This window comes from Acomys russatus, chromosome X, assembly GCF_903995435.1.
Source record: "Acomys russatus chromosome X, mAcoRus1.1, whole genome shotgun sequence".
NCBI lineage: Eukaryota > Metazoa > Chordata > Mammalia > Rodentia > Muridae > Acomys > Acomys russatus.
The window spans coordinates 53,229,172-53,255,435 of NC_067169.1; the positions used below are offsets into that span (position 1 = coordinate 53,229,172).

Here is a 26,264-nt window from a genome sequence, read left to right on the forward strand (position 1 = left end):
TCCCAGGCAATGAAATGCCAAGTGGATGGGGGATGAGGGAAAACCTCAAGAGGCTTTATGATTGACAGATGATTCAATATGGCACATGTAAGGCGATCCACTTAGAGAGGGCCAGATATCCCAAACTATACTTGCAGGCTGGTAAATGATGAACTTTCACTTAAGACCCAGAAAAAGATGTCTAAGAAACCCTGCGGACAGTCCCCTGAAGAGAACAACTCAGTATCCTGCTATGGTTTAAAAAAATAAAAAAATAAAAAAGGCCAACAAAATGTTGGGCACTGTCAAGAAGGAGATTAAAAGACAAACAAAATAATTTTCCTTTTACAGAGAACCACAGGACATCTTCATTGGTAATGTTACATAAGCAGTTCTGATCTGCACATCTCAAGGACAGAACAAAGCCTAAGGGGAACAAAGAAGGGCAATTAAACCATCAGTGGCAGGCTCAACATTTTTTTTTTCCAGCGTGACAATGCAGTTATCCTTGGGATACGATGGAGACCATGAGGAGGCTGCCTAGCGCTGCTGAGTGACTGCAGGATAACTCACCTCACCAAGTCTCTGGAGCTAAGAGGCACTTTTGAGGTTTTTATTTCTCATATAGTTCTACTTTGTTTATACAACTGCCAGTGATGGTGGCCAGTGCAGGCAGGCTCCTCTGAGAAGTCCCTGTTTTCCACCATCAATTGGGAGAAATGTGAGCTGGGGGCAGAGGAGGTAGGGAGGTAGGGAGACTAACACTGTTTCAATCCTCATGGCTTACCTTCAGTGAGCTCGACTAGTGGAGTTCTAGTCAGATTTCCCTACTCCACTGCCACTGTCAACAGTAAAAACTGTACCTCATCAATCTTAATTTTTAAGACTATGAGTTTAACATGCCTCCATTCTGTAGGACTCTCAACCACAGCAGTCTACAAACCAAACTGTCTGCCAATGTATGTGTATGTTGGTGAATGGATTCTTTAACTCTAGGCTAAAATGAAGTTTGGGCTGGGGGGGAATGCAGCTTAGTATATACAGGGCCCCAGATTCTATCCCCGGTGCAGGAAACATATTCCCTCCTCTCCCATCCCCCTTCTCTTACTCTTTCTCTGCTTTCTGACTACACTTTTAGCAGGATGTATAGGTAGAGCACAATAGTGAATGGTAAATAATTAACATTAACTCTACTATTCATGCAAGTAGAGGTCTCCATGAGGAAAAACTAAAAGCATACCCTGGCGGGCTGATAAAGCCAAACTCATACAAGGCAGTCCCCGTGAAAAGTATAGTCCTCAGGATGGTTTAAAAGCTCTTATTCTGGGATGGTCTTTATCATACTGTATAGCAGGTTAGGTCAAACCTAAACTCTTGTCTCTGGTCCAACTGTTTAGTGCTCTCCAACAGTTATAGATCAAATAAGCATAGTAAGTAGTATCTAAAAGCTATGTGAGATGGGCGTGGTGGTGCATGCCTTTAGTCCCAGCAGTTGAAAGGCAGAGGCAGGCAGATCTCTCTTAGTTCGAGGCCAGCCTGGTCTACATAGAGGGTTCAGGGCTTCCAGGGCTATACAGAGAAACCCTGTGTCAAAAAAAAAAAAAAAAAAAAAAAAGATCAAAGGTGTGTGAGCATACAATGGTTGTCATGTCCAAATAGTTCCTTGAAAACAAGAATTGTGAGATTGAGAAACAGTGCACCTTTCAGAGAGTCTGTCTGCTGGTCACTAGCTTAGTGTTACTGTCATACCTTTCACAGATGTGATAGTACTTCGCGTCCTGTATGCCATCCTGAATGGGCACGTTGACACTGTAGTACCGTCCTTTCCCCAGGCCAACATCAGAAATGTCACCTGTTCCTGTAAAGGACAGGAATGTTACGATCACTCAGGAAGAACACAAGCACTAGAAGACACAAAGGACTGTACAAGAGCAATTCAGAACAGCAAAATGGCCAATTAGGAAAACAATTGCATATTCTTGAGTTTGCATAAGATGCAACTATGAAAAATAATCTAGAGAACTAATAATTACAAATGACGTTGGGGGAAGCAGGAAAACAATAAGGAAATTGAAAAATATTATTTTACATCTTACTGGATGAAATAAGATAATGAGAGCTAATATCGTGTCATTTGCAGTTATCAGAACTACATGTGGAATGTGATAAAATCACAAGTGGTCTGTCTCTTGACAGACCATAAAAATCACCTGCAATTAAAAAACAGTATTCATCGTCATTCCCTTTGTCATTGTCACTTCAAGTGATATGTGTTAAAATTTTGCATAGAATAGCACAAATACGGTGTTATCAGCATGGAAATATATAAAATAAGATATAAAAAGCATGTAAAAGAATTCTAGTATTTAGACATGTAATGAATGGGAAGCATGCGGTTCACTTGCCTGGGAAAAATCCTGGGGAGAATTTGTGCAGGGACACAGTCATAACTTTGGATGTAAAACTGAAGGCATCTTCTACACCTACCAGAGAGAAATGTCAAAAGGATCATGTCACATAGGCCGCTTCTGTTCTCAACACCTGAAAATCTAACAGTTATGGGAAGAAGGTGAGAGGAGAAGGCAGCTGTAATAGATAGTGAGCGGAGAGTTGAAAGAACACAGACTGTTGGGTTCTGATTTCAGCAATTACAGATGAGGTAGAACAGAGTCCCAACTCATGGCAAACAGAGCGTCCCCTTTCCAAGCAATAGGATGCCTGGGCTCCACCTAACTTCTAGTCTAAAAGGTAGGAAAAGGCGAGAGCCCACAACTGAGGCTCTCTACCCACAGAACTGAGTAGAGAAACGTGGAACCAGCCAGGAAGGTTCATGATCTGTTTTGTTGGAGCATTTCTAGTTAAATTCCTGAGACTGTTTTCAAAGAACTGTAATACAGTAATCTTTTAAAATATAACCAATAAATCGGTGATTAGGCTTTATTTAGCTAAAACTTAATGATGAGGTCATGAGCAATAAATAACATGTTATTGCATCTTTTGCTGGGAAAAAAGTCAGTCAAGCTGTCCTTCAACAGCTCCCTTATAATAAGATGCTGCATTCTATTTATTTATTTACTAAAACAAATGTTTGCATTTTAGAACTGCTTAAAGGAAGTGAGAGAAATACAATTACATTTGTTAAACCCAGTAATAAAACTTGACAGGAGCTTGCTGTTCCCCAACTTCAAACTGGTTTGGTGTGTGTCCAGAGTTGGGGGGGGACACCTTCAGTTGTTAACAGCAGCTTTAAAACCATTTAAAGATGGGGGGGGGCAGCTTTTATAGACAGATGTCTCCTTTCCTCTTAAGCAGTTGGAAAATGACTAGATGCCTGGGAGATAAAAGCTCAAATTTAAAATAATCCTCAAAGCCACCACTTAGGTGTTGGCCATGCTGCTCAATGCTACTACCCCCCTCCTCTTAGGATCCCAGTCGTCCTCAGACACTCTGAAATGGAAGGGCTATTAGTAAAGCCAGGTAAAGCACTCCTTTATATTTCAAACAAAGATATTGTCTCTGTGTTGACTTAAATGTATTTAAGTCTTTATTAGAGGCCAAAAGAGACCTTAAGAAAATATGAACTCTATTTGTATATAACAGGTATGTTTGAATTTCCCAAGCCCTGTGTTTTGCCCTAGGGAGGTAGTTAAAGCAGCTAAAGACTCCAGGCAGAAAGCATTAAGTAAACAAAAGAAAATAAATGAAAATGCCATTTCAACAGAGGGAGAAGTAAGTACTAAACAAGGGTTATTTTATGAAAATGCTAATGATTTATCCATCCAGAAAAGTCGCAAGTTACAGTCCTATATGCAAATTCCTGTTGTCTCCTGTGATGACTAACACTGGCAGTTGTTATTTCTTTTACATCTTAGGCAGAAGCTGAATTTCTCTTAGTATTAGGGTATCAAGCACCCGGTCATCTATTCTACGGCCATTTGTATCTTGTCACAAAGGAAATGCTATGAGGCACAGTTTAAAAAGGACATAATCAGAGAGGCAGGGGATGTGGAGTTGGTTTGAAAGAGGAGAGGGTTAGGTAGGTAGGAGTGGCCAGTGAAGCCACTGCAGGATGCTGGTGGTAGAATCATGGCAGATTTAAAGTCAAGCGAATGTGTAAGAGTGTGGGGGTAGGGCAGAGGTCACTGGAAGGGAGGTGCTGAAGAGGGGAAATAAAGTGAAATGAAACACACCATAAAAGTTGGCTGAAACAGGAAACTCTAAATGGCATAGAAATAACACTGCAAATGGAGAGAGTGGTTTCAAGTGACGGTCTTATTTCATTCTTCCATGGTTCGGCAGGGTTGGTGCGATTTTTGAACTCTGGTACTAATGCTCTTGAACTCCATAAGCATGTGTTCATTCACAAAACCAATAATTTACTCAGCTGCTACTATAGGTAGAGTAGTGGCAGAAAGGAGTAAACAGCTTGATCTCTACTCTGGGAAGACAGGCTTTAGCCATTTGTTAAAATGAACAGTGCAAGACAATATAGATTAAATTGGGATTACTGATAGGAACTTTACAGGGCTTCAGGGACACAAGATTACTCCTGGGCTGGAGTGGCGGGGGTAATCCCCTGCTGCTGGAACTTGAATGAATAGGTAGAATTTAGGGCCGCAATAAGGGAGGCTAAACTAAGGAAAAGGGAAGCAAAGTCAAAGAGGTGAGATCAGAAAGGTATGTGCCAAAGAGTGAGAAGAGTGAGCCTTGCTCAGTAAGTAGAAAAGTCGTGGCAGATAGTTAGAAAGATGAGGACAGGCCTACTTGAGGCCTTGGAAAAGTAAAGAAAGTCCACTTTGCCATAAAGAACACGGTTTCATGGGGTGGTCTGTGACACAACTTAGGTTTTGTTTTTTTTTTTTACAGTACAGACTGTATGTCTGGCCTACTTCCTCTGATGATCTGATACCTACGGCACAGCAATCTGCAGTTAAAGCAAACTCCCTCAGGTCACCTAGATGCACAGTCATGTATGAGAACCATTTCTCTAGGCTACAGGTCATCAAAGTACGTGTGGCTAGACAGCAAACATCCTGGACGTCAAACTACTTATGGTCTGTGTACACATTTACATATACACGTATGTGTATGTACTCTACAGCCTTGTTAAAAAATACAAACCCACTGGGCGGTGGTGGCGCACGCCTGTAATCCCAGCACTCAGGAGGCAGAGGCAGGCAGATCTCTGTGAGTTAGAAGCCAGCCTGGTCTACAAAGTGAGTCTAGGACAGCCAAGGCTAACACAGAGAGACTCTGTCTTGAAAAATCCCCCAGAATACAAATAAAAATGAAAACCCATTCTTAGCTCACTGGTCATATAAAAAGAAGCCATTGTGACATGCTGCCCCTCGCTATGGGCAAGAAAGAGGTTCTGAGCATTTTCAATCAAGGCTGTGTCCAATGCTGGCAAGTAGTGAGAAATTCAGTGAGCATGGTTCTCATTGTGGTATGACGTTGGTTTTAACCCTTTTCTGTTATCTTTAATTCTTTGTTTCTAGCAATACAGTCCTATCCCAAGAATATGTTGGCAACACAAAGAAAGTGATTACTCCATGACTGGTAGCCTATTGGTGAATAGGCTAAAATGTCAGCCCTTCATATAGCCACTGTAACTTGAGAGAAACACTGGTGGGAAGAGAGAAGACCATCACCTCTAACCCCTGAGTTTCCTTAGAACCCATTCAAAGGGCCCCGGAGTGCTTTCTGGACAGTGGAGTAAACACTAAGCGAGATCTCTCCGTCCTTTCCACTCTCTACTATGAAGTGTAGCTTCAGGAGACAGGAGAGAGGAAATGACAGGAGCCTGCCTGGCTTACGCAGCAGAAGGGAACTGCATTAGTCAGAGGAGTCTATGTACCACCTACTCCAGAAATGGCAATTAGGAAAATTTCAATTGCATTAGGCATTTCTCCTTTTATTAGTTGCCTAGAAGTAGCTTTAACTGATCAAAGCCTGCTGTCCTCGTAGTGAAGCGTCTCTGAAACTGAAGGGCTTACCATCTCCGTGGTGCAGATCCAAATCCACATAGAGAATACGGTCAAATTTCCGTCGCAATCGTAATATTCCCAGGACAGCATCATTGAGATAACAAAAACCAGATGCTTCATCTCTGCAAGAAAACAAGTTGCTACAGCCAACAACTGAAAAGCAGGCCAAGGGAGTCTTTACAGCCAAGCAGCTAACCTTTGAGATCGAGTCCCATAAAGTCCCCCTTCTTTTAAGAAAAACAAAACGTCACCTATGAGGATTATATAGTAAATGGCCCAGAAAGATCAGAGAATGTATTTCAATAAATACGCAGAATGATTGGTAGTATTTTCTTACTCACAGTCCCAGAAGCTTCTAAGCATTAGATTATTATAACTATATTGAATAAGATAACTTTTCTCTGACAATTAGGGGATCACTTAAAAAACAAACAAACAAACAAAGCTTGTAGTCCCATGGGGTCATAATGGTCAACACTGATTTCCACTTATGTCTCTCTAAGGAAGCTAAAACCTAGGTGGGGCCTTAAAGATAGTTTTACAGATGGTGGAGATTGGAATCCTTATACTGACTCTATGACACAACCCACAAGTTGGTTATTTTTTTACTTTAATATGCATTGGCACTTGTTACTCATAAAAACTGACTGTAGAACAGACAAATGCATAACCTTTGGGGCACATTAATGTGGTTCCTCTCTTTGAGTGGAATTTTGTAATGAGGAGTAAAGAAGCCTTTGCTAAAGGTATTTTGCTTCACAAAAACCATTGTCACTGATTTGCTGAGTCCTGTAACATTTTTGTACTGGTGCTGTTGCGTCACTTATCCTCTTATCTACATTGCTTGCTCTTTTATTACACTTTTATTGAGCCTTGCTATTTAGATATACAAGAGTGTATTAGAACTTATTTTAAAGTCACATTCCAAATGCTATAGTTTCTTTTGCTTCCATAGATATTTCAAACATCTAGCACTGCCCCCGCCCCCAATATCTGTTTGCCATGAGATTTTATTTGAAAGAAAATTCTTACGCATGGACATTTGAAATGGCATCACTGGTTCTGTGGGAAACATTTTTAATGGCTATATAATAAAAAACTTCATGAAATCTCTTTCCAAGGAGATTTTACACTCTAAACAATGCCCTACTTCACAGGCTAAATTGATGAGACAGGTACAATGGTGAGCAGGAAGTTGGTAAAAACACCACTGGACACTGCTTGTGCATCACTGAGGGGAGCACAGCAATTGATCATGCTGAAGAATAGCTTGCCCTTAGGTATACAACAAGGAAGAAACCAAGGAAAGAAAGGATGAGTTCAACCACAAGTTCTCGGTGACAATTAAATGTGTAGCTTTGAGTGTTCTTGCACGCGCATGCTATTTTCTAGTTCTGAAAGTCTACATTTTCTAAATCTACTGTCTTAGTACATAACAAAAGTAATGTGTTGTCCCAATGACCATCTAACACTTTTGGGATGGAACATTAAGTGCCAGGCAAAAAAGAGGAAACAGAAGATGGTCATGAATGATAATGGCCATAATATCAACAATTCTCAAAGTTCTATATTTTCTGTGGGAGTATGTAATCTTTTCCTACCTCTGAATGGGTTTACCAGAATCTCAGAAAGTGGAGTATAGTGGAATACATGTATAACGCTAGCACTCTGAAGGCAGACACAGAATCATAAGTTGCAGGCCATCATGGGTTACACAGCCAAACCATCTCATAAAGTCAAGGGCAAGGGATAAAGCTCATAGGCCGAACAATGACTAGCATATGCAAAGCTCTGGGTTTGATTCCCAGCATTGAAGAAGAAGAAGAAGAAGAAGAAGAAGAAGAAGAAGAAGAAGAAGAAGAAGAAGAAGAAGAAGAAGAAGAAGAAGAAGAAGAAGAAGAAGAGAAGAAGAAAGAAGAAGAAAGAAGAAGAGAAGAAGAAGAAGAAGAAGAAGAAGAAGAAGAGAAGAGAAAGAAGAGAGAAAAGAGAAGAAGAAGAAGAAAGAAGAAGAGAAGAAGAAGAAGAAGAAGAAGAAGAAGAAGAAGAAGAAGAAGAAGAAGAAGAAGAAGAAGAAGAAGAAGAAGAAGAAGAAGAAGAAGAAGAAGGTGGGCAAGCTCTGAGATTAAAGGAGTTTTATTCTCACTGGCTTATAGAAATAATTACACATTTAGGTAAGATTGCTAAAATTCCTACAAAATAAGGAAACTGAACTTGCAGGGCTTCCAAAGTATCCAAGTGCCAGGTGTGGTAGTTTCATGTCTTCAATCCCAGCATGTGGTATGGTGTAGGCAGAAGCAGGGATATTTTTGTAAATTAAAGGCCAGCCTGGTCTACACAAGGCTAGCCAGGACTACATAGTGAGAGTATCTTTAAAAACAGTACTTTAAGAATTCAAGATCATAGAATTTATGTACATTTATAATAATTAAGACTAATTTAATAATTTACTAACTTATTAAAAATCAGTTATATCTTATCAGTGTTAGGTATAATATACAGGAGTATTTTTAATTTACTTTGGTATGTTATTCTAAACATTTTATATATTTATTGGTATGTTATTCTAAACATTTTATATATTTATTGACTGAACAAGCTAACATTACTTCTATCAAACGCTTAAGAGTATGCAAAATGTACATTTGTTTAACCAAGTTGAGCCATTATTATGGCAAACTTTATTTCAACTGTAATTATGTTTTGTATTCTATCAGCTTAAGATAATTGGTTAGATCTTAGGGTAACTGAAAGCTCTAGCTCAGGCCTAATTTAATTATTTCTAATGTTGAAATATTAGCACAAAATAATGGACACATACGTTTTTTATTTGTGCATGTACATATGCATGTATGGTATTCATGTGTTTTTGTGTGGTCACATGCATGTGGGTGCACATGTGTGCACTTGCATGCAAAGGCCAGAGGTTGATGTTGGGTGTCTGCCTCAGTCTCTGTCCTTTTTATTTGCTGAACTTGGAGCTCATACACGCAGCTAGTCTAGCTGGCCAGCTTGCCCTAGGGCTCCCGTGCTACCACCTCCCAAGCACTGGGATTATAGGCAAGCCAACAAGCCTACCTGCTTTTTATACTGATGCTGGTGATCCAAATCCTGGTCCTGGAGTTTAGGCAGTAAGGCTTTCATTTTTATAAGTTGCAGGGAGCTGTGAATAGGTATGTTAAAGGGTGTGTTCTTTTTGGCACCGAGACAAGGAAGCCGCACTATGAAGGATATGTGTGGATACAGAGAGTTTTAGAGGATTCAGAAGAAGAATTTAATTTGTTTAGGTCAAAGCTGGCTCAATTTTGGTGTGTGATTTATACAATTTCTGACAAGAATTTTAATTTCAAGCATTTTATTATTTCTGTTAATTTTCAAGCATTTTTGTTATGTCTAATTCTTCAAAAGAGAAAGGATTTTGGCTTCTTAGTCTGTTCTTACAAGCTGGGAATGGCTTGCCTTACCTTCTGGAAAATCTTCTTAGATTCTGAAGATTCCGGATCTTTCCAGAATTATCTTCCTTGGTTTCCTACTCTTTACTTCCACTGGCCTCACATATGGTAAGCAAGCCCTCTTCTTTGGGATATGTTCCTCTATTCCCCAATTACTTAAAAAAGCAAAGTCTTCTCTCTTAGGAAGGAGCTAAGGGTCTTTATTGTCACTTTACTTCTATGCTTATATGGAAAATACTTAATTGTTACTTGAGTAGAACAGAGAGCCAAGCATTATTTTTAATAGCCTATCATCCTATCTTAATCAAGTCTCAGAGGGCCCATGAAAAACAAATCACAAAGGCATTTTGGTTTTTATCTCATAAGAAGAGAGGCACCTAAGACTGGCAGCTCTGTGTGCTGCCGCTATTGCAGCATCACAGAGGTAGAGCTGCCAAGTCACAAGTGGTGATTTGCCTCTCAGGTTAAACCGGTGAAATGTTATCAATATAAATAGTTCAGAAACTGAATGCTGTATGAGATCATCCATGTCTCTACCAGCCATGATATGTTTCTATTTGTCAGAGTTCAGCCTGCTGCTTTGTCAAATGTTAGACAACTAGAGACTATAGCCCTTACCCATCTCTGAGGACTACATGTCAAGACCCCTAGTGGGTTCTTGAAATGCTGGAAAGTAAAAACTACTTTATATATCATGTATGAATGTATGTATGTATGTATATGTATGTATTTTATACATATATTTGATATATAGCTATGATAAAATCCAAATTACAAGTAAGGCACAATAAAAGACTATCAATGATAACAGAATGGAACAATGAGAAAAATGCACTATAATAAAAATTATATGAATGTTGTCTTGTTCTCTGTCTCTCCAAATATATTTTAAACCACATGCCTAACACCACATGTGGAGGCCAGAAGAGGGCATCACATCCCCTGGAACTGGAGTTACAGACAGTTGTGAGCTACCATGTGGGTAATGGACTTGAACATAGGTCCTTTGGAAGAATAGTCAGTACTCTTAAGCACTGAGCCTCCCTCCAAGTATATTAATATCCTAGACTGATCGTGATTGATCATGAGGAACTGCAACTGAGGACTGTGAAATCCTGGATGAGGGTTGTCTCAGTCAGGGTTTCTATTTCTGTGATAAAACACCATGACCAAAAGCAACTTGGAGAGGAAAGGATTTATTTCATCTTACAGCTTGTAAGATCATCATCTAGGAAAGGCAGGACAAAACCTGGAGGCCAGAGGTTAAGCAGAGGTCACGGAGTGGGTGCTGTTTACTGGCATGCTCCACCTGGCTTACTCAGCCTGCTTTATTATAGAACCCAGGACCACTTGCCCAGGGAATGGCACCACTTACAATGGACTAGGCCTCCAGAGGACAATCTGGTGGGGACATTTTTTTTCAACTGAGGCATCCTCTAGGTTGGGTCAAGGTGACAACCATTAGCCAGCATAGGGGTCTAATGCACAGTATTTTCACTCAAAATTTTAGGAGTTTTTAAAAATTCAGTGTTTACTTGACCTTAACTGTGCTTCTTGGTTTTGAATTTTGGATCTTCCAAGGCCTTAGTTTTTAACTGGGGGTTTACCTACTACAAATGTTTAAGATGTAGTCTAGATTACTGAATCTCCTTATTTTTCTTCCCTGATAGATTCTGGGTATAATCTAACTAAATGCTTGCTACATCCATTTTACATTGGATCCAGCTTTTATATGCTGTTTCTGAGTTGTTTTCCCCATAAAGAGCATGTTCATACATTTTTATAAATTAGACACAATACCCTGTCTTCTTTGAAAAGAGTTTAATCATTATGTTTACAGATATTTTGTTGACGATTCTTTGGATTGGCTTTTATCTTGTTTTGCATGCCATAGAAACAGCTACATCGCCTTGTCAGTTGCATTATTATGCTCGTAATGAACTCTCATCAGATTTTTCCCTTTTGAAAATGAACAGTAATAAGGTAACCACAGCTATTGTAAGTCTTTTGTCGTCTACAGATTGCTTTTTATGTTTCCCTTCAGTGCCTCTCTGAAAGTACCTACCACCAACTAGAAGCTAGAGGGCTTTCACCTCAACAAAACACCCTCTGAGAGCTGACAGCCTCACGGGAGAGAACTGTGCTGAGTACTTTTGTGCACGAGCTTCTGTTAGATAGCTGACTTCTTTTTATTATGTGGGACTGAGGACTGGACCTAGGACCTTATGCATGCTAGGCGGATGCTCTACAATTGAGCTGTAGCCTTAGCCCAGTTTATTTTTCTCTCCCTCCCTCCCTCCCTCCCTTCCTCCCTCTCTTCTTCCCTCCCTTCCTTCTTTCCTTCCTTCCACAGAACCTACAGTCTTGCATATGCCAGACATGCACGTTAGGACTGAGAAACACCCCTAGTCCTGATAGACCAAGTTAAAACAAGTTTGAAGGCACACTAGGGAACAGTGAACTAAGACGAGATTTGGAAAACTAGTTGAAAAGCCGGTGAGTTAATAACACTCCTAACTCAATGGGGCTGGAGAGATGGCTCAGAGGTTAAGAGTACTGTCTGCTCTTCCAGAGGTTCTGAGTTCAATTCCCAGAAACCACATGGTGGCTCATAACCATCTATAATGGGATCTGGTGCCCTCTGATATACAGGCATACATGTAGGCAGAACATTATGTAATAAATAAATAAATAAATCTTTAAACAAACAAACAAACCAAAAAACCTCCTAACTCAAGCCTGAGCAGCATGCCGATGACTCATAGACTCCAGACCCCTCAAGGACTTGATTAGGGATGATCCAGGGTTCTGTTAGGAATACACATACACACACACACACACACACACACACACACACACACACCCACCCACCCACCCACCCCCCGGGCTCACTATATAGCATGGCTGGCCTAAAACTCACTATATAGACCAGGCTGGACTTGAATTTGTGGCAGTTCTGCCTCTATCTCCTGAGTGCTGCGATTTACAAGCATAAGCCACCACACCTTGCTTACCACTTGTTATTTTTCTGGGGCTTGTTCTTGTTCAAGCCTAGCCATTAGTACACATATAGTGGTAGCTCACTGAGGATTTGATTTGTATTTCTCTGATGACTGATGGTAGACATCTTTTTTGGTGGTGATGGTGGTGGTGGTGGTGGTGGTGGTGGTGGTGGTGGGGTGTGTGTGTGTGTGTGTGTGTGTGTGTGTGTGTGTGTGTGTGTGTGTGTGTGTGTGTGTGTGTGTGTATGATTTTTAAAAGGTGCCTATTCAAGTCCTCTGGGTAGTTTTAAGTAATTTTGCTGTAGAGTTGTAAGACTTATTTATATTTTCTCCATAGTCAGTCCGTATCAGATAAATACATGACTGATAAATATTTTCCCATCATGTCGGTTGTCTTTTCATTTTCTTTAATGTACTTTGATACATAAATGTTTTTAATTTGAGGCCAGTGACATGGCTCAGTGTGTAAAGACACTTCCCCATGTGAACCTGGTGACCCAGGTTTGATCCACAGAACCTATGTAAATATGGAAGACGAGATCTGACCCATAATGCTGTCCTATGACCTCTCTACACGTGCACTGTGGCACATATAGCCAAGCATATTATGCACACATACATACATACATACAAACACATACTGTTTTTAAAGGTTTTATGCTTGATCAATTCAAGTTTATCTCTATTTTACTTTTCCTACTTTTGTCTCCAAGCGATTAGGATCACAGGTATGTACCACATCTGGCTTGCTCGTTTGACATGGAGTATCATTATATGCCCACCTTATGTTTTTTTATTATTATTATTATTATTATTATTATTATTATTATTATTATTATTATTATTATTAATAATTTACTCTTGGAGACAGAGTCTCACTGTAGTGCTCCAGCTCTCTTGGTACTCAGCTGACCTCAAGCTATCAAGATCTGGCTGCCTTTGCACATGGAGTGCTCGGAGGTATGTATCACTGCACCTGGCTCCAGCTTGGATTTGAACTTATGATTTTCTTGCCTCAGCCTCCAATATCCTGGGATTATAGCAAAGCAAGGTGGCACACACCCAGTACTCAGGAGGCAGAGACAGAAACAGGTCTATCGCTATGAGTTCAAAGCCAGACTGGTCTACATAACGAGTTGGAGGCCAGCTAAGGCTACATAGTAAGATCCTGTCTCAAAAACAAAAACAAAAACAAAACAGAAAAACAAACCAAACCAAAGAGACAAACAAAAAATCCCACTATTAGTGCCATGACCAAAAGTCTTGGGATTCTAGGTTTTCACCATACCTAGTTCTTTTGGTCATCCAGTCATGTATCTTTAAAGATGCCTCAATTACTGAACTCTAAAACAACTGACCTTTGGTATTACTGTTTAACAGATGGCTCACTTAGTTTACAGGAAAGAGAGAACCATAGAGACCATTTCCTCATGTCTGCTTTAGGCCATTCAGGATTATGCTTACCCAAAGTACTGAGGAATGAGTGATAATCAGTCTTAAACAAAGGGGAGAAGTAACAGTATTGAAGTTTATCTGAGCCCTGTTTATCCTAGAGAGCCCAGACTGCTAAGAAGACCAACCACCCTTTGTTTTCCGAGAAAAGATTAACCTCAGAGTTCACCCACCCATGGTGGTACATTACACCAGGATAAATTCCAACTCCATCCTTCCTTACAGTAACTAAAAACTTACAGACCACTCATTTGTCGGCTACTGTAACAACCCAGGCCCCCTTTTCTCTCAGATGGTTCTCATTTATGAAAGTCCTCCCAATTGTAATGGTTGAATAAAGAATTCCATTAATTGTCCATTGCGTTTTGTCTTTCACATTACCAACAACCAAGTTTGGGGGAGAGACCAACAAATGTATTTCTGAACACTTTGAGGAATGACTATGCAGTTTTGGATTGAGGGAGTTGCTTAAACACACACATGGAGAGGGAGGGGGAGAGAGAAGAGGGAGAGAGGGAGAGAGGGAGAGGGAGGGACAAAGAGAGGGAGAGAAGGAGAGGGAGGGAGAGAAGGAGAGAGGGAGAAAGAATGAGAGAGGGAGGGAGAGAGGAAAGGAGAAAGGGAGGGAGAGAGGAAGGGTGGGAGGGAGAGAGGGAGGAAAAGAGGGAGGGGGAAGGAAGGGGGAGGGGAAGAGAGAACAAACAAAATCAAACAAAACCAAACAGAAAAAAACAAAAATAAAACAAACAAACAAACAAACAAACAAAGGCAGAGCTCCACCTACATTCTCAAATGCCTTGATGAGCTGGGACTCACAAAGTTGATTTTAACAAAAAAGCATAACATTCACAGTCAATTGCATTTGTTGGGTTTTAATGCCCATTAAAGGTCAGGGACAACCAGATGTGATGGTGGCGTATGCCTTTAATCTCAGAACTTAGGAGGCAGATGCAGGTGGATCTCTGAAAGTTCAAGGCCAGCCTGGTCTACATAGTGAGTTCTATGGTAGCCAGTGCTATTTAAAGAGACTGTGTCTCAAACAACAACAAAACAAAACAAAAACAATCAAACAACACCAACAAAAAGTCAGGGCCAGTTAGGTCATGACATGAAGACTTTGAGGTAAAACATTACTCAGGTGGCTATCTCATTTAGGCAAAGGAACATGCCAATAATGTCACTGGCACAGATTCTACAACACTCTTTCATAAAATTTTCAGTGTTGGTATCCACTGATAGACATTTAGATTATTCCCAATGTATCACTTTTAAAAGTATTCTGCAACAGAGAAACTAAGTATGTCATTTTGAGTATGTGCAAATATATGTGAAAGACATTATTGCATGAGTGATCCCTGACCTGAATCAAAGGATTTCACTTGTAATTTAATTAAAATTGCCAAAATTGCCTCAATGCAGTCTATAACTCTGAATACTTTGTTAGGATTTTTTTTTTTTTTTTTTTTTTTTTTGGTTTTTCAAGACAGGGTCTCTCTGTATACCCTTGACTGTCCTGGACTCACTTTGTAGACCAGGCTGGCCTTGAACTCACAGACATCTGCCTGCCTCTGCCTTCTGAGTGCTGGGATTAAAGGCATATGCCACCATGCCTGGTAGCAAACTTTTATGTATGTTATAATCTAGTAAATGGTTAAAAAGTTAGCATTTATAGACTTTTAATTGTGTTTGCCTATTTGAACCTTTCTTAAATAACTTGGTCATGTGTCTGTTTCTTCTTTTAGTGGTAGCATACAGCTTAACATTCTTTGCTTTCATTATAGCTGTTTTGGAATCAGCTGAAAATCCAGTTTGGCTCTGTTGGTGTACAACAAAAATATCAGGCAACATTCACTGAGTGTCAGCCTGTGCCAAGAACTGGACTAAATGCGTTCAATGCTGTTGACTCGATCAATTCTCACAACAGTCACATGAGGTAGGTACTAATATTATTTCTATGTCACAGATGAAGAAAGTAAAGCACAGAGAAATTAAGTGACTTGTATATGGTCATACAGCTAGGAAGTGGCCGATCTCAAACTGGAATTGTATGAAAGCATTGTGTGATGATCTGATTGACACACAAAGAAATGTCTTGCATACATTTCACTGAATACATTTGGTGAGTTTGGAAATAAGCATATATTTGAAAAATAACCAAAAGCCATGCCATAAGCCTCTAAAATCTCCTATCTTCATCTTGTTATTATTTATGATAAGAACACAAGATCTATCCTCATAGCAAACTTCCCAAGTATACAATGGTATTGTTAACTGTAGGTGTTTTGTGAGACACTCCATCCATCAGAGGATAGATGTTGAAAGACCAACACAGTATACACATAAGGACAAAGTGTTAGTGTTTGAAAAGGAAATCCTGCCATTTGTAACAACATGGATGAACTTATAGGACATTATACCTAGTAAAATAAGCCAGACTCCAAAGGACAACTCTTCTACATATCACTTGTAGCAGGAAAAGAATATGGTCAAAGCCTTAGCAGCAGAGTCAAGTGAAGGCTGCCAGCAGCTAGCTGAAAAGGCAATGAGGAAAGGGTTGAATTTGCATCGCAGAAGTCTGGATCTTTAGCCTGCATGTGTAGTCACAATGATAAATAGTTTGGGTATCATTTTATCTCGGCTCCTGCTCCTTTCCTTCCTTGTGATTTTTCAACTTCTCCCTTATGTCTATTTCCATGTCACCATTTTAGTCTTGTTAATGTAGGTCAAGTTCATCTATTTCTTATGATTTCCCAAGATTTCTCTTGTCTTTACCATTGATACTTTACTGGTTTTTGTGTTTGCCTCTATCCCCTTGGCCATTTTCAGCATATTTGGACTTAGACCTTTTGACTACTGTAATGGCTAACTTCTGATCTTTTAGCAGCAACTTATATCTTCAGGTTTCTCCTATTCCTCCCACCAAGCGTTAATCACTTTAGCTTTCAGTCAGGTAACTTGGATTTGAGATAAACAAGTTGTTGAAATTCTCCCCAAAGGCAGGTAAATGACCCAGGGCCAGATTCATATAAACTTCCATGTGATCTTTGCCTCTATAAACCAAATTGAGGCCCTGATCTAGAATCTTCACGTTTAGAATTTATACAGGAATATGTGTGACAAATGATTAGGTCAAGAAGGCCCTACTCATGAATACAAACAAATTCATTAAATGTATGACAAAACTACTAAAAATGTGACCCAAGAAATAAAATAAGTGTGACAGCAGCATAATTCTCTGAAGTTTCCCCCTTTCTATACCATTTGCCATGATAGGCAGTCACTACTAAAGACAAATGAAGACTTGAGAGAGGAGAAAGGAGGTAATATTTGCCTGAAATGTATCAAGAAAAGTGACTGCGCATCCATTATAGTGAGAAGTGCCAGAAGGTCCCTTTTAGAATTGGGCCATATTTTCCTTTGGGTAATTATAGCATCCAATACAAATGAATGAAAATGTATAAACAGTTCTATTTACTACACACAAGCTTAGATAGTTCATAAACAGAATTTAACATTTGTACCACAGAAGAGTAGCGGTGGTGAGCGGGGTCCTTGAAAATTGCCGTAAGATTAATTGGGCTAGGGAATGAATTGAGGAGAAGGGTCATGATGAACTAAATTCACTGGTTGTTTCCATTGGACACACAAGGTCTTATTTTTCTGCCTCTAAGCTTCTTTTCGACATTCTCCTCAGAAGGCAAATAGAATTTTCTTGCTCCAAAACATGTTTTTATTCATAAAATGTAGACTAGCAATTCCAAAGTCTTTACTTGGCTGGTGAAATTTTCTTTTATGTACTTTGCTTGCTTTTTTTTTTTTTTTTTAAAGAAAAAGACACACAGAAAATTCCTCACAGCTTCTGAAGACGTTTCCTAGGATATACTTCACGGTCTGTCCAGGTCTAGTCAACAGTGTCTACCTCTAACGATCTTGGTTCAGTGGAGTCCAGGAGGCTGAACCAGCGCGAGAGAAGCGGTGAGAGTAAGTGGGATCCCAGCTCTTGGGCTTACTAAAGCACAATCGAACAGGTCCTCATCTGTGTGAGGTGAGCGCTTTACTAACTGAACTTATCTCCGCAGCTCTCAATTTTGATTTTACCTCATTATTTTAATGGCATTTTTTTTTTTTTTTTTTTTTTTTTTTTTGGTTTTTCGAGACAGGGTTTCTCTGTGTAGCTTTGGTTGTCCTGGACTCACTTTGTAAACCAGGCTGGCCTCGAACTCACAGCGACCCGCTTGCCTCTGCCTCCACCCAGCGCGCCACCACCACCCAGCTTTTAATGGCATTTTACATTGTAGTACATTTATTTATATGTTGGGAGGGGATGTCTGTGGAGGTCAGAGGACAATGTGTGTGAGTCAGTTTTCTCCTGTGTGGGTTCCTGGGATTAAATTTAGAGCATCAGGCTTCATGTCAAGTGCCTTAACTCACCAACCACTCACTAGCCATCAATTTTTATTTTAAACTCACTTAATGAACTCAAAAAATGCAGTGGCTTAACTATGGACACTGGATGGAGGGATTAAGCAACATTTTTTTTTTTTTTGGTGTAATTGATGGAATTGGGCCTGTAACCTTTCTAGTTAGAGACAACACAAAAGCATCGGCAAGGCTCAGTGCGTATGCATTTGTATTTCTGCACCTGGTCCTGGCACATAAGATGGGTGCTTCAAGAGCCAAAGACTTTATGTGCTTGCATCCCCAACCTACGTAAGAGACCCAATTAAATTGGCTGGAGTTTCTATTAGGTGTGGATAGGAGGAAATGCCATTGTGTTCCGTGAACTGATCACAACCTCTGCCAAGTCAAGGGAGAAAGAAAAGCACTTGCTTTCAAAATGCACTGAAGGCTTTCAGACTTTTTGGCTTTGGTCGATACAAATTTAGGGTAATCTCTGACATACAAGAAAAACATATGGATGTTCCTCAAATATCCTGTTGCTCACAGGACTACTCTCTTTCTCAAAGTTTGGCCACAGATCACTGAAGTTGTTCGAAACTTGGATTAAAAAATATGTAGGGTCTTTTTATGTTATATCTATATTGATTATAATACTAGCTAGATGGAACGCAGATCCCTTATCCAAAATGCTTGGAACAGAAGTGTTTCAGATTTAGGAGTTCTTCTGATTTGAGGATATTTTAAAGACTACCAGTTAAGCATCTCTAATCCCCAAAATATCTCCAATCTAAAACTGCTCTGAAGCCTGCAGCTTTTTTGTGATACCGGGTATTGCCTCAGGTCTTTATGCATGCAAACACTCTACCACGCAATAGATATTCCCTAAGACCAACCTAAAACTTATAAATGCTCTTTCTGTAAGCTTTCTGAAAATTAGGTAAATTTCAGAAGAATATGCATAATATTGTACCTAAGTTCTACCTGCCGTCTTTCATATACAGATAGTGACTTCCTATACAAAATGGCAATTAGTTCAATTTAATTGCTAAGGAATTTCCCTGGGTAGCCTCATGTTTAAAGAGAGGTGTCATGGCAAAAACAGCAAGTCAAGGGCTTTGTCTGGTACTCAAAGGCCTGATGGAATAAGGCTCATAATCTTTTTGGCTGAGGACTCATTCCATGTTCTGGAGTTGTAGACAACATGTGTTGTCCTGGATCTTGCCCTTGAAGTGTTTACAATTGAGCTGAAAGACAATACTTATTTACATGCATGTACACACACGCATATATTTAATTAATGTTCAACTATATGGAATAGACGATGCTTTCTTAGCCTCCCAGCATCCGGCCCTAACCTGGGAACTCCCTTTGAAGAGTCTCTGTGGGCTTGTGGTCTCATATATTCTCATTAGCTCCCACTGAAGTAAGGGAGGAAAAGGCTATTCCTCTTCTACAATTGAAAAACAGGATGATTTATGCCTCTTGGTACTTAAGGAATTGGCCTAAGGCTGCAAAGCCTCAAACAGTCCTCTCCTCTTTCTCCTATGCTCTCTGCTCACACATTTTACACTGCTTGCTAGAACTGCTTAAGCATGGCTCTGGCCATGCGACTGCACTGCGTAAGTGTGAAAGCCCCCCAGTAGGCACTATGGCACAAGGCCTTTCATAATTTTGCCTAGGTCTATTTCCCAAGAAGGCCTCTGATCTCACTATTCCAAAGTTTAATCACACCAAACTTTTCTTTGCTTCTTAAATATAATAGCATGACCCTGAGCTTTTGTACATACATAGTCGTAGACCTGCAGAACAACTTCTATATTTTCTCAGAACCCCCAACTCATCCTTTAAGACCTGGCTGTGATGACATTCCAAAAGTTCCACATTCTTTTCCCTGTTAAAGAAAATTGATCTTTCCCATTTTGTGTACATGGCCTAAGAATTTATATGAGTATCTATCACAGTACTTCTCAAACCCAATTACAAGAATTACTTTCTTGTACTCATTTCCCCCACTAGACTGTACACTGTTGGAAGGAAGGACTGTATCTACCATCATTACCTTGGGCACTTGGTAGATTCTGAAACAAATGGTTCTTACTGTCAAAGAGTTTATCAGAATCCAAGTTACTAGAAATAAAAGATGATCTATATTGTTTTCTTTGAATAAAAGAGAAAAATACCTCCAATTATACACATGTGATCAGCCAGGAAAATGCTCAAACAGATCATTAAGATCATTAAGAATTGCATTTTGAGGAACCACTGACTCACTGCACAAATGTCCATCCTTACAACAAATAAACACAGAAACAAAGTAGGAACTTCCACAGGAGCTGGCCCTGGCTCTAGAGTGATGTCATAAGCCCTTAAAATAAAAATTATGTAACAACTGGACATGTTTGCTAGGTGTGATGGTGCACACCTGTAATCCCAGCACTCAGGGAGGCAGAGGCAGGAGGATCTCTGTGAGTTCAAGGCCAGCCTGGTCTACAAAGTGAGTCCAGGATAACCAAGGCTGTTACACAGAGAAACTCTGTCTCAAAGAACCAAAAAAAAAAAAAAAAGTGTGTGTGGGGGTATGACACGTTTCATTAAATATGACTTAAAAATAAGGTAGTTGTTATCTATGCTATTTGATAGACACACTTAAAATTAGGATGACTTGATGTAACCCATGAAACAGGTAGATGTTACTCTGGTGAAACTTAGTGCTGGAAGCCAAAAGGTAATTCATAAATGTGAAACACCCCAGGAGGTGGGCTGCTGGCAAGCCGTACTGAAAAGGCTTCCTCGTCCTGCAGCAGAGCACGGACTGCTGCACCCCGGCACACAGCAGCTTGCGCAGTATCATGGCAGATCTATGAAGTCAGCAGCAGCTGCTTCAGCTTGAGCACGGCTGCTTGAAACCCATGGACAGGCTGTCAACTCAGAAGGTACCACTTCCTGGTCCACTAGTGACAGGCATAGTAGGCACAAGAGGTGACTACTGTTAGTCGCACCATCTTCCTGTGTTGATGATGTAGATAGGTAAAACAGTAGCACGAAGTCAAGTGTGGGGGCTACACACCTAAACTAGCACTAGGGAAGCTGACGCAGTTGAGGTGAACTTGTTGAGTCCCAGCTCAATCAGAGCTACTGAGCAAGTTCAGGGCTAGCCGAAATGACATAGGAAGGTCCTGCTTCAAAACAGCAAGCCAGGAACTACATCCCCAGGGCTGGAGAGACGGCTCCACTTTCTAGCACTTATATTTGATGGCTCACAACCACCTGTAATTCCGACTCCAGAGATCTGGCATCTGTGGCTTCAGTGGGCACCTGTATTCATGTGCACATACCCACACATAGACATATGCATAACTCAAAATAAAAAACAAATCTTTAAAAAAAAGACAGTAAATAAACATGTAACTATTTCAGAAGGAAATGTTTGTGGAATTTCAACACAGACAACAAAACAACCCATGGGCCAGGGATATGGCTCCTGGATCAGTCAGTAAAGTATTTGCTCTGAAGGTAGCACATTTGTGCACACATATGAACACTTATACACACAAAACAGAGGAGAAAACATCAGCAGTGCTTAGGTAAAGACAGGGGACAAGTCAGTCGACATTTTGGGGTCCAGAACCCTATTTATTTAGCCATCCTTTACTTTCTACAACCACTTTGGGGCCCCTTCGCAGAATGCCTGTAACAGGTGCTGTGGGAAGGGGTTTGACATATGGGACAGGGTAGAACAGGTGGCTTGAAACTACTTTTGACTATGAAATATGACAATCCTCCTCCATTATGACCAGTCTTTGAAAATCAGGATTTTATTCCACCCATAGGAGAATTGGGAATTTTTGTTTTGGTTTTTTGAGACAGGGTTTCTCTGTGTAGTCTTTGCTGTCCTAGACTCACTTTGTAGACCAGGCTGACCTCGAACTCACAGAGATCCGCCTGCCTCTGCCTCCCCGAGTGCTGGGATTACAAGGTGTGCACTGCCATGCCAGCTGGGAACTATTTTTTAATTACATACAATTTGACAGTTTGAAACACATACACACTGCGATACAATCATCACAATTAATTTAAATAACATACCTATCACTTGAAGTGATTATCAATTATTCTGTGTGATGAGACCAATTAAGATATTCCCTAAGAAAAAGTTATGTATACAATGTATTATTGTTAATTATAGGTAGTGTGCTATGCATTAGATCTCAGCAGTTACTCATCTTTTAGAAGCTGTAGTTTCTTGTCCATTATCCAACCCGCCCCCCGCCTCCCAAGCCCTTGGCAACCGCATTGAGTCTCACTGTAGCCCAGATTCTTGCCCTTAAGGTAGATCATGTGCTATTTGTCTTTTTCTTTCTGTGTCTGGGCTAGTTGTAAATTCATCTTTGTTACACAGAGCAGAATTTCCTTCTTTTTACGGCTTGTTTGTATTCCATTGTAGACCCACACATTTAAGGAGTGATTTTGAGGGCGCACCAGGCTTGCTCAGCAGTAGGGAGTGGGGAACAAAAGAAGCCTTCCCCTTGCTTCCTTCCTCATTGCACAAATCTGTACTGAGTCCGCTGTGTAGCACACCCAGGATAATGATGAACAGAACAGATTAACACCCGCCTCAAGAATCTCACCATATAGAACTGTGGAACAGATGGCAAACAGGTTAGAAAAATAACAAGAAAACTGGCCATTGATTAAAAAACAATACAGAAACATGACAGAGACTAACAGGAGGAATAAGGGCTTAGGCAGCTGGGTTAGGGAAAGCTTCTCTGAGGAGGTGGCACCAGAACCAAGACATGAAACGCAAAAGAAAAGTAGCCGCTTAGAGATGGGGAAGTCTCTCTGTCAGAGGGATCAGGGCTGGAAAAGCTCTGAGGCAGGAAAGAACCTTCCTGGTCTGTGTAGGCAGCTGAAGGTAGCCAGCGTGGCTTGGGAAACGGAGAACAGAGTGGTGCCAAAGGCGTACAGGCCCAAATCAATGGGGCTTGGAGGCAGCAGGGAGTTCGGACTTCCCAGGGAGATGGAAAACCCCCTACCTCACTGTCCACAGTGGTACTGTGGAAGATCTCCGTAAAGGGTAGAATGGACTGCAGCCCATCAGGAAGAACCACCAGGTGAGGCAGGGCATGTGGGAGGCAGAGGAACTGTTGCTGAGCACGGGTTATGGAGGTTTGTGGAGCATAACTAGCAAAGCAGGCTGCCAGGAGGGTTTCTCCAGCTTACTAGGAGTTGCTTTGACAGTTTACCCTGGTGTTACAGTCACTGAGAGCTCACGCTAAGTCTCCTGACTGAAGGTCCCTTTTCACTCAATTAAATGCTTCTAGTTGCTCACAGGAAGACAGCAAAAGGCAGAAAGGAGCGCTTGTTTCTACTGAGGGCCTCTGGATTTCTGTGCAAGGGCCCACCTGTTCACTTCTGAGCCACTTTGCCAAGCAACCCCAGCCAATGTTCTCTAAGCACAGCCTGAAATGCAGCAGCTGCCTGTTTTCCCTAGTTCCAAAGCGAAAATGACCAAGTGACATTGGAAAGAAAAATATTTAACTGTAGCCACACACCATTAAACAGTTAGGGCTTCCTCGTGGGTGCATCTTCAAGGGTGCTCATGAATTATTTGACTTCTCTCAAATTGCCTCTCTCATTCCATACAGTGCCTAGATAATCTTACCAAGATCCTAGGACCCTTGCTCAAAATGTCCATCATCTCTAGAATAATATCCAATGCATGGCCATGACCTACAAGTTCTTGCATGACATTACCCCTAGCAATTTCTCTAGGCTCTTGTACCACTCTGTCCCCCATGCTCACTTCAGCCATACTGGCCTTCTCTTTGGTCTTACAAATGTCAAGGGGATGATGGTGTGGACTACACGTACAGATTTGCTTTTGAGGAGCTACCATGTAACTTTCTGAAGTGGCTGTGCCGTTTTACAGTCCCGCCAGCAGTACACGATTGTTCCAACTTCTCCATGTCCTCACCTACACTTGTTATTATGTCTTTGAATCTAACATCCCAGTGGGTGTGAAGAGAGACCTTGCTGTGGTTTTAATTTGCATTTGCTTAATGACTAATGATGTTGAACATCTTTTCAAGTGTTTATTGGCCATTTATGTCTTTTCCTTGGGGGAGAAAAGTCTATTCAAATACTTGCCTATACCTTTCTTTCTTTCTTTCTTTCTTTCTTTCTTTCTTTCTTTCTTTCTTTCTTTCTTTCTTTCTTTCTTCTTTCTTTCTTTCGTTCTTTTTCTTCTTTCTTTTCTTTCTTTCTTTCTTTCTTTCTTTTCTTTCTTTTCTTTCTTTCTTTCTTTCCTTATTTATTTGAGATAGGATATTTCTACATAGTCCAGACTGCCCTTGAATTCCTAAGCCCCCATTTGTCTCTCAAGCGCTGGAATCGCTAGTGTTTACCATGGGCTGTACTTGGCTCATATCTATATTTTAGTTGTGTGAGGTATTTTTAGGGCTGTTTTTTTGGTCTGGGGATTTTTTTTTCAGTACTGGGGATTGAACCTAGGCTCTCATACATGTTAGGCAAATGCTCTAAGTTATTTCAGATTCTTAATTCTAAATTCTAGCCACTAGACTACCAGAGAAGCAGACAATTCCTCATTCCATGACACCCAGTTTGTATTTCTGTTCTTAGGCCAGTACCAAGACTTCAAATGTTTTCTTTTCCAAGAGTGCCTTTGCTATCATAGCTTTCTGATACTCCATGAAAGTTTTAGAATGAGTTCGTCAATTTGTCCCAAGAGCCAGCTGGCCAGGCATGGTGGTACACACCCGCCCCAGCACTAGGAAGACGAAGGCTGAGGGTTAGTTAAAGTCAGCTTCAGGTAGACAGTGAGTTCAAGGCTACACTGGGTTACATGTGAGCTTGTCAATAAAAAAGGGGGGAAGGCTGGCGTTGTGAGAGGGATCATACTACTGAGGACCATAACACTCAATACTATGAAGTGCACAATGATTTGTAATAAACTTACCAAGCTGTGCAATCATCGTTACAAACTAGCCTTAGAGCATTTTTGTCTCTCTAGTAAGATCCCTCATGCCTGTTAACAGCTAATTCTTGCTCCTATTCACAGACTCTGGAGATCCCCAAGCTCCTTTCTCTCTCTGCAGAGTCATTGTTCTATACATTTCCTATAGATACAATTATAGACTATCTGGTCTTTCCTAACTGGCCTCTTTTGCTTAGCATATTTTTAAAATTATGAGTATTTTATAAAAGTTATTTTTATAAAAGTTAGCCTTATCAAATAGAAGGAAATACCCACAAAACAACCGCAAACCCCAAGCAGATAGAATGGAATTGCCATATACACCTCTTCCCGGCTGTCAGACTATTGTACTACTAGCACTTTCATTAGCACGGTGCACGGATTGCAATATTGACACTAATATTAGCTAAAGGCCATAGTTTACACTAGGGTTCATGCCGAGCACCACACGTTCTTTAATTGTTCTGAAACATATGACACCATATGTTTACAGACACAGAGTCGTATAGAATAGCTGCAGCGTTCTAGAAAGCCTTTGTGTGCCATCTGCTCACCCCTCCTCCCCTCTCCCACCTTCTCCTCTGGGTCCTTGGCAACCACTAATCTTTTTAACAGTCTTTATAGTTTTTGCCTTTCCTAGAATGTCAATGAGTAGGAATCATACCAAATATAGCCTTTGCAGGTAGTGTTCATTTGCCTAACTGTGTGTTTAAGGTTTTGCCCTGGGTTTTTTTTTTTCTCATGCTTTAATAGTTCATTTTAAATTGCAGAATAATTTTTCATTGGATGGGCGTAACACAGAGTGTTTACCTACTCTGCTACTGATGGGCTGGCCCTAAGCTCAGTGATCAGATTGCCACTGCCTCCTAAGTGCTAGGATTACAGGTGTGTGCCGCTACACCTGGCTAAGATTCATTTATTTTTCTTTCATGTGTATGAATATTTTGTCTCCATGTCTGTATTGCAGCATGTGTGTACCAGGTGCCCAAAGAGGCCA

At 40.6% G+C, this 26,264-nt stretch overlaps 1 protein-coding gene across 2 annotated transcripts in view; it reads right to left on the reverse strand.

Moving 5' to 3' along the window:
* The window catches only part of Hdac8 (histone deacetylase 8), a 222,153-nt gene that overhangs the window by 146,774 nt on the left and 49,115 nt on the right, over positions 1 to 26,264 (reverse strand). For both annotated transcript variants that reach the window (XM_051142030.1, XM_051142031.1), the window contains exons 5-7: positions 5,976 to 6,088; positions 2,385 to 2,462; positions 1,729 to 1,837 (exon numbers count right to left, since the gene is read on the reverse strand). In XM_051142030.1, coding sequence (XP_050997987.1) covers positions 1,729 to 1,837; positions 2,385 to 2,462; positions 5,976 to 6,088 — 300 coding nt within the window. The remainder of the gene's footprint in view (positions 1 to 1,728; positions 1,838 to 2,384; positions 2,463 to 5,975; positions 6,089 to 26,264) is intronic.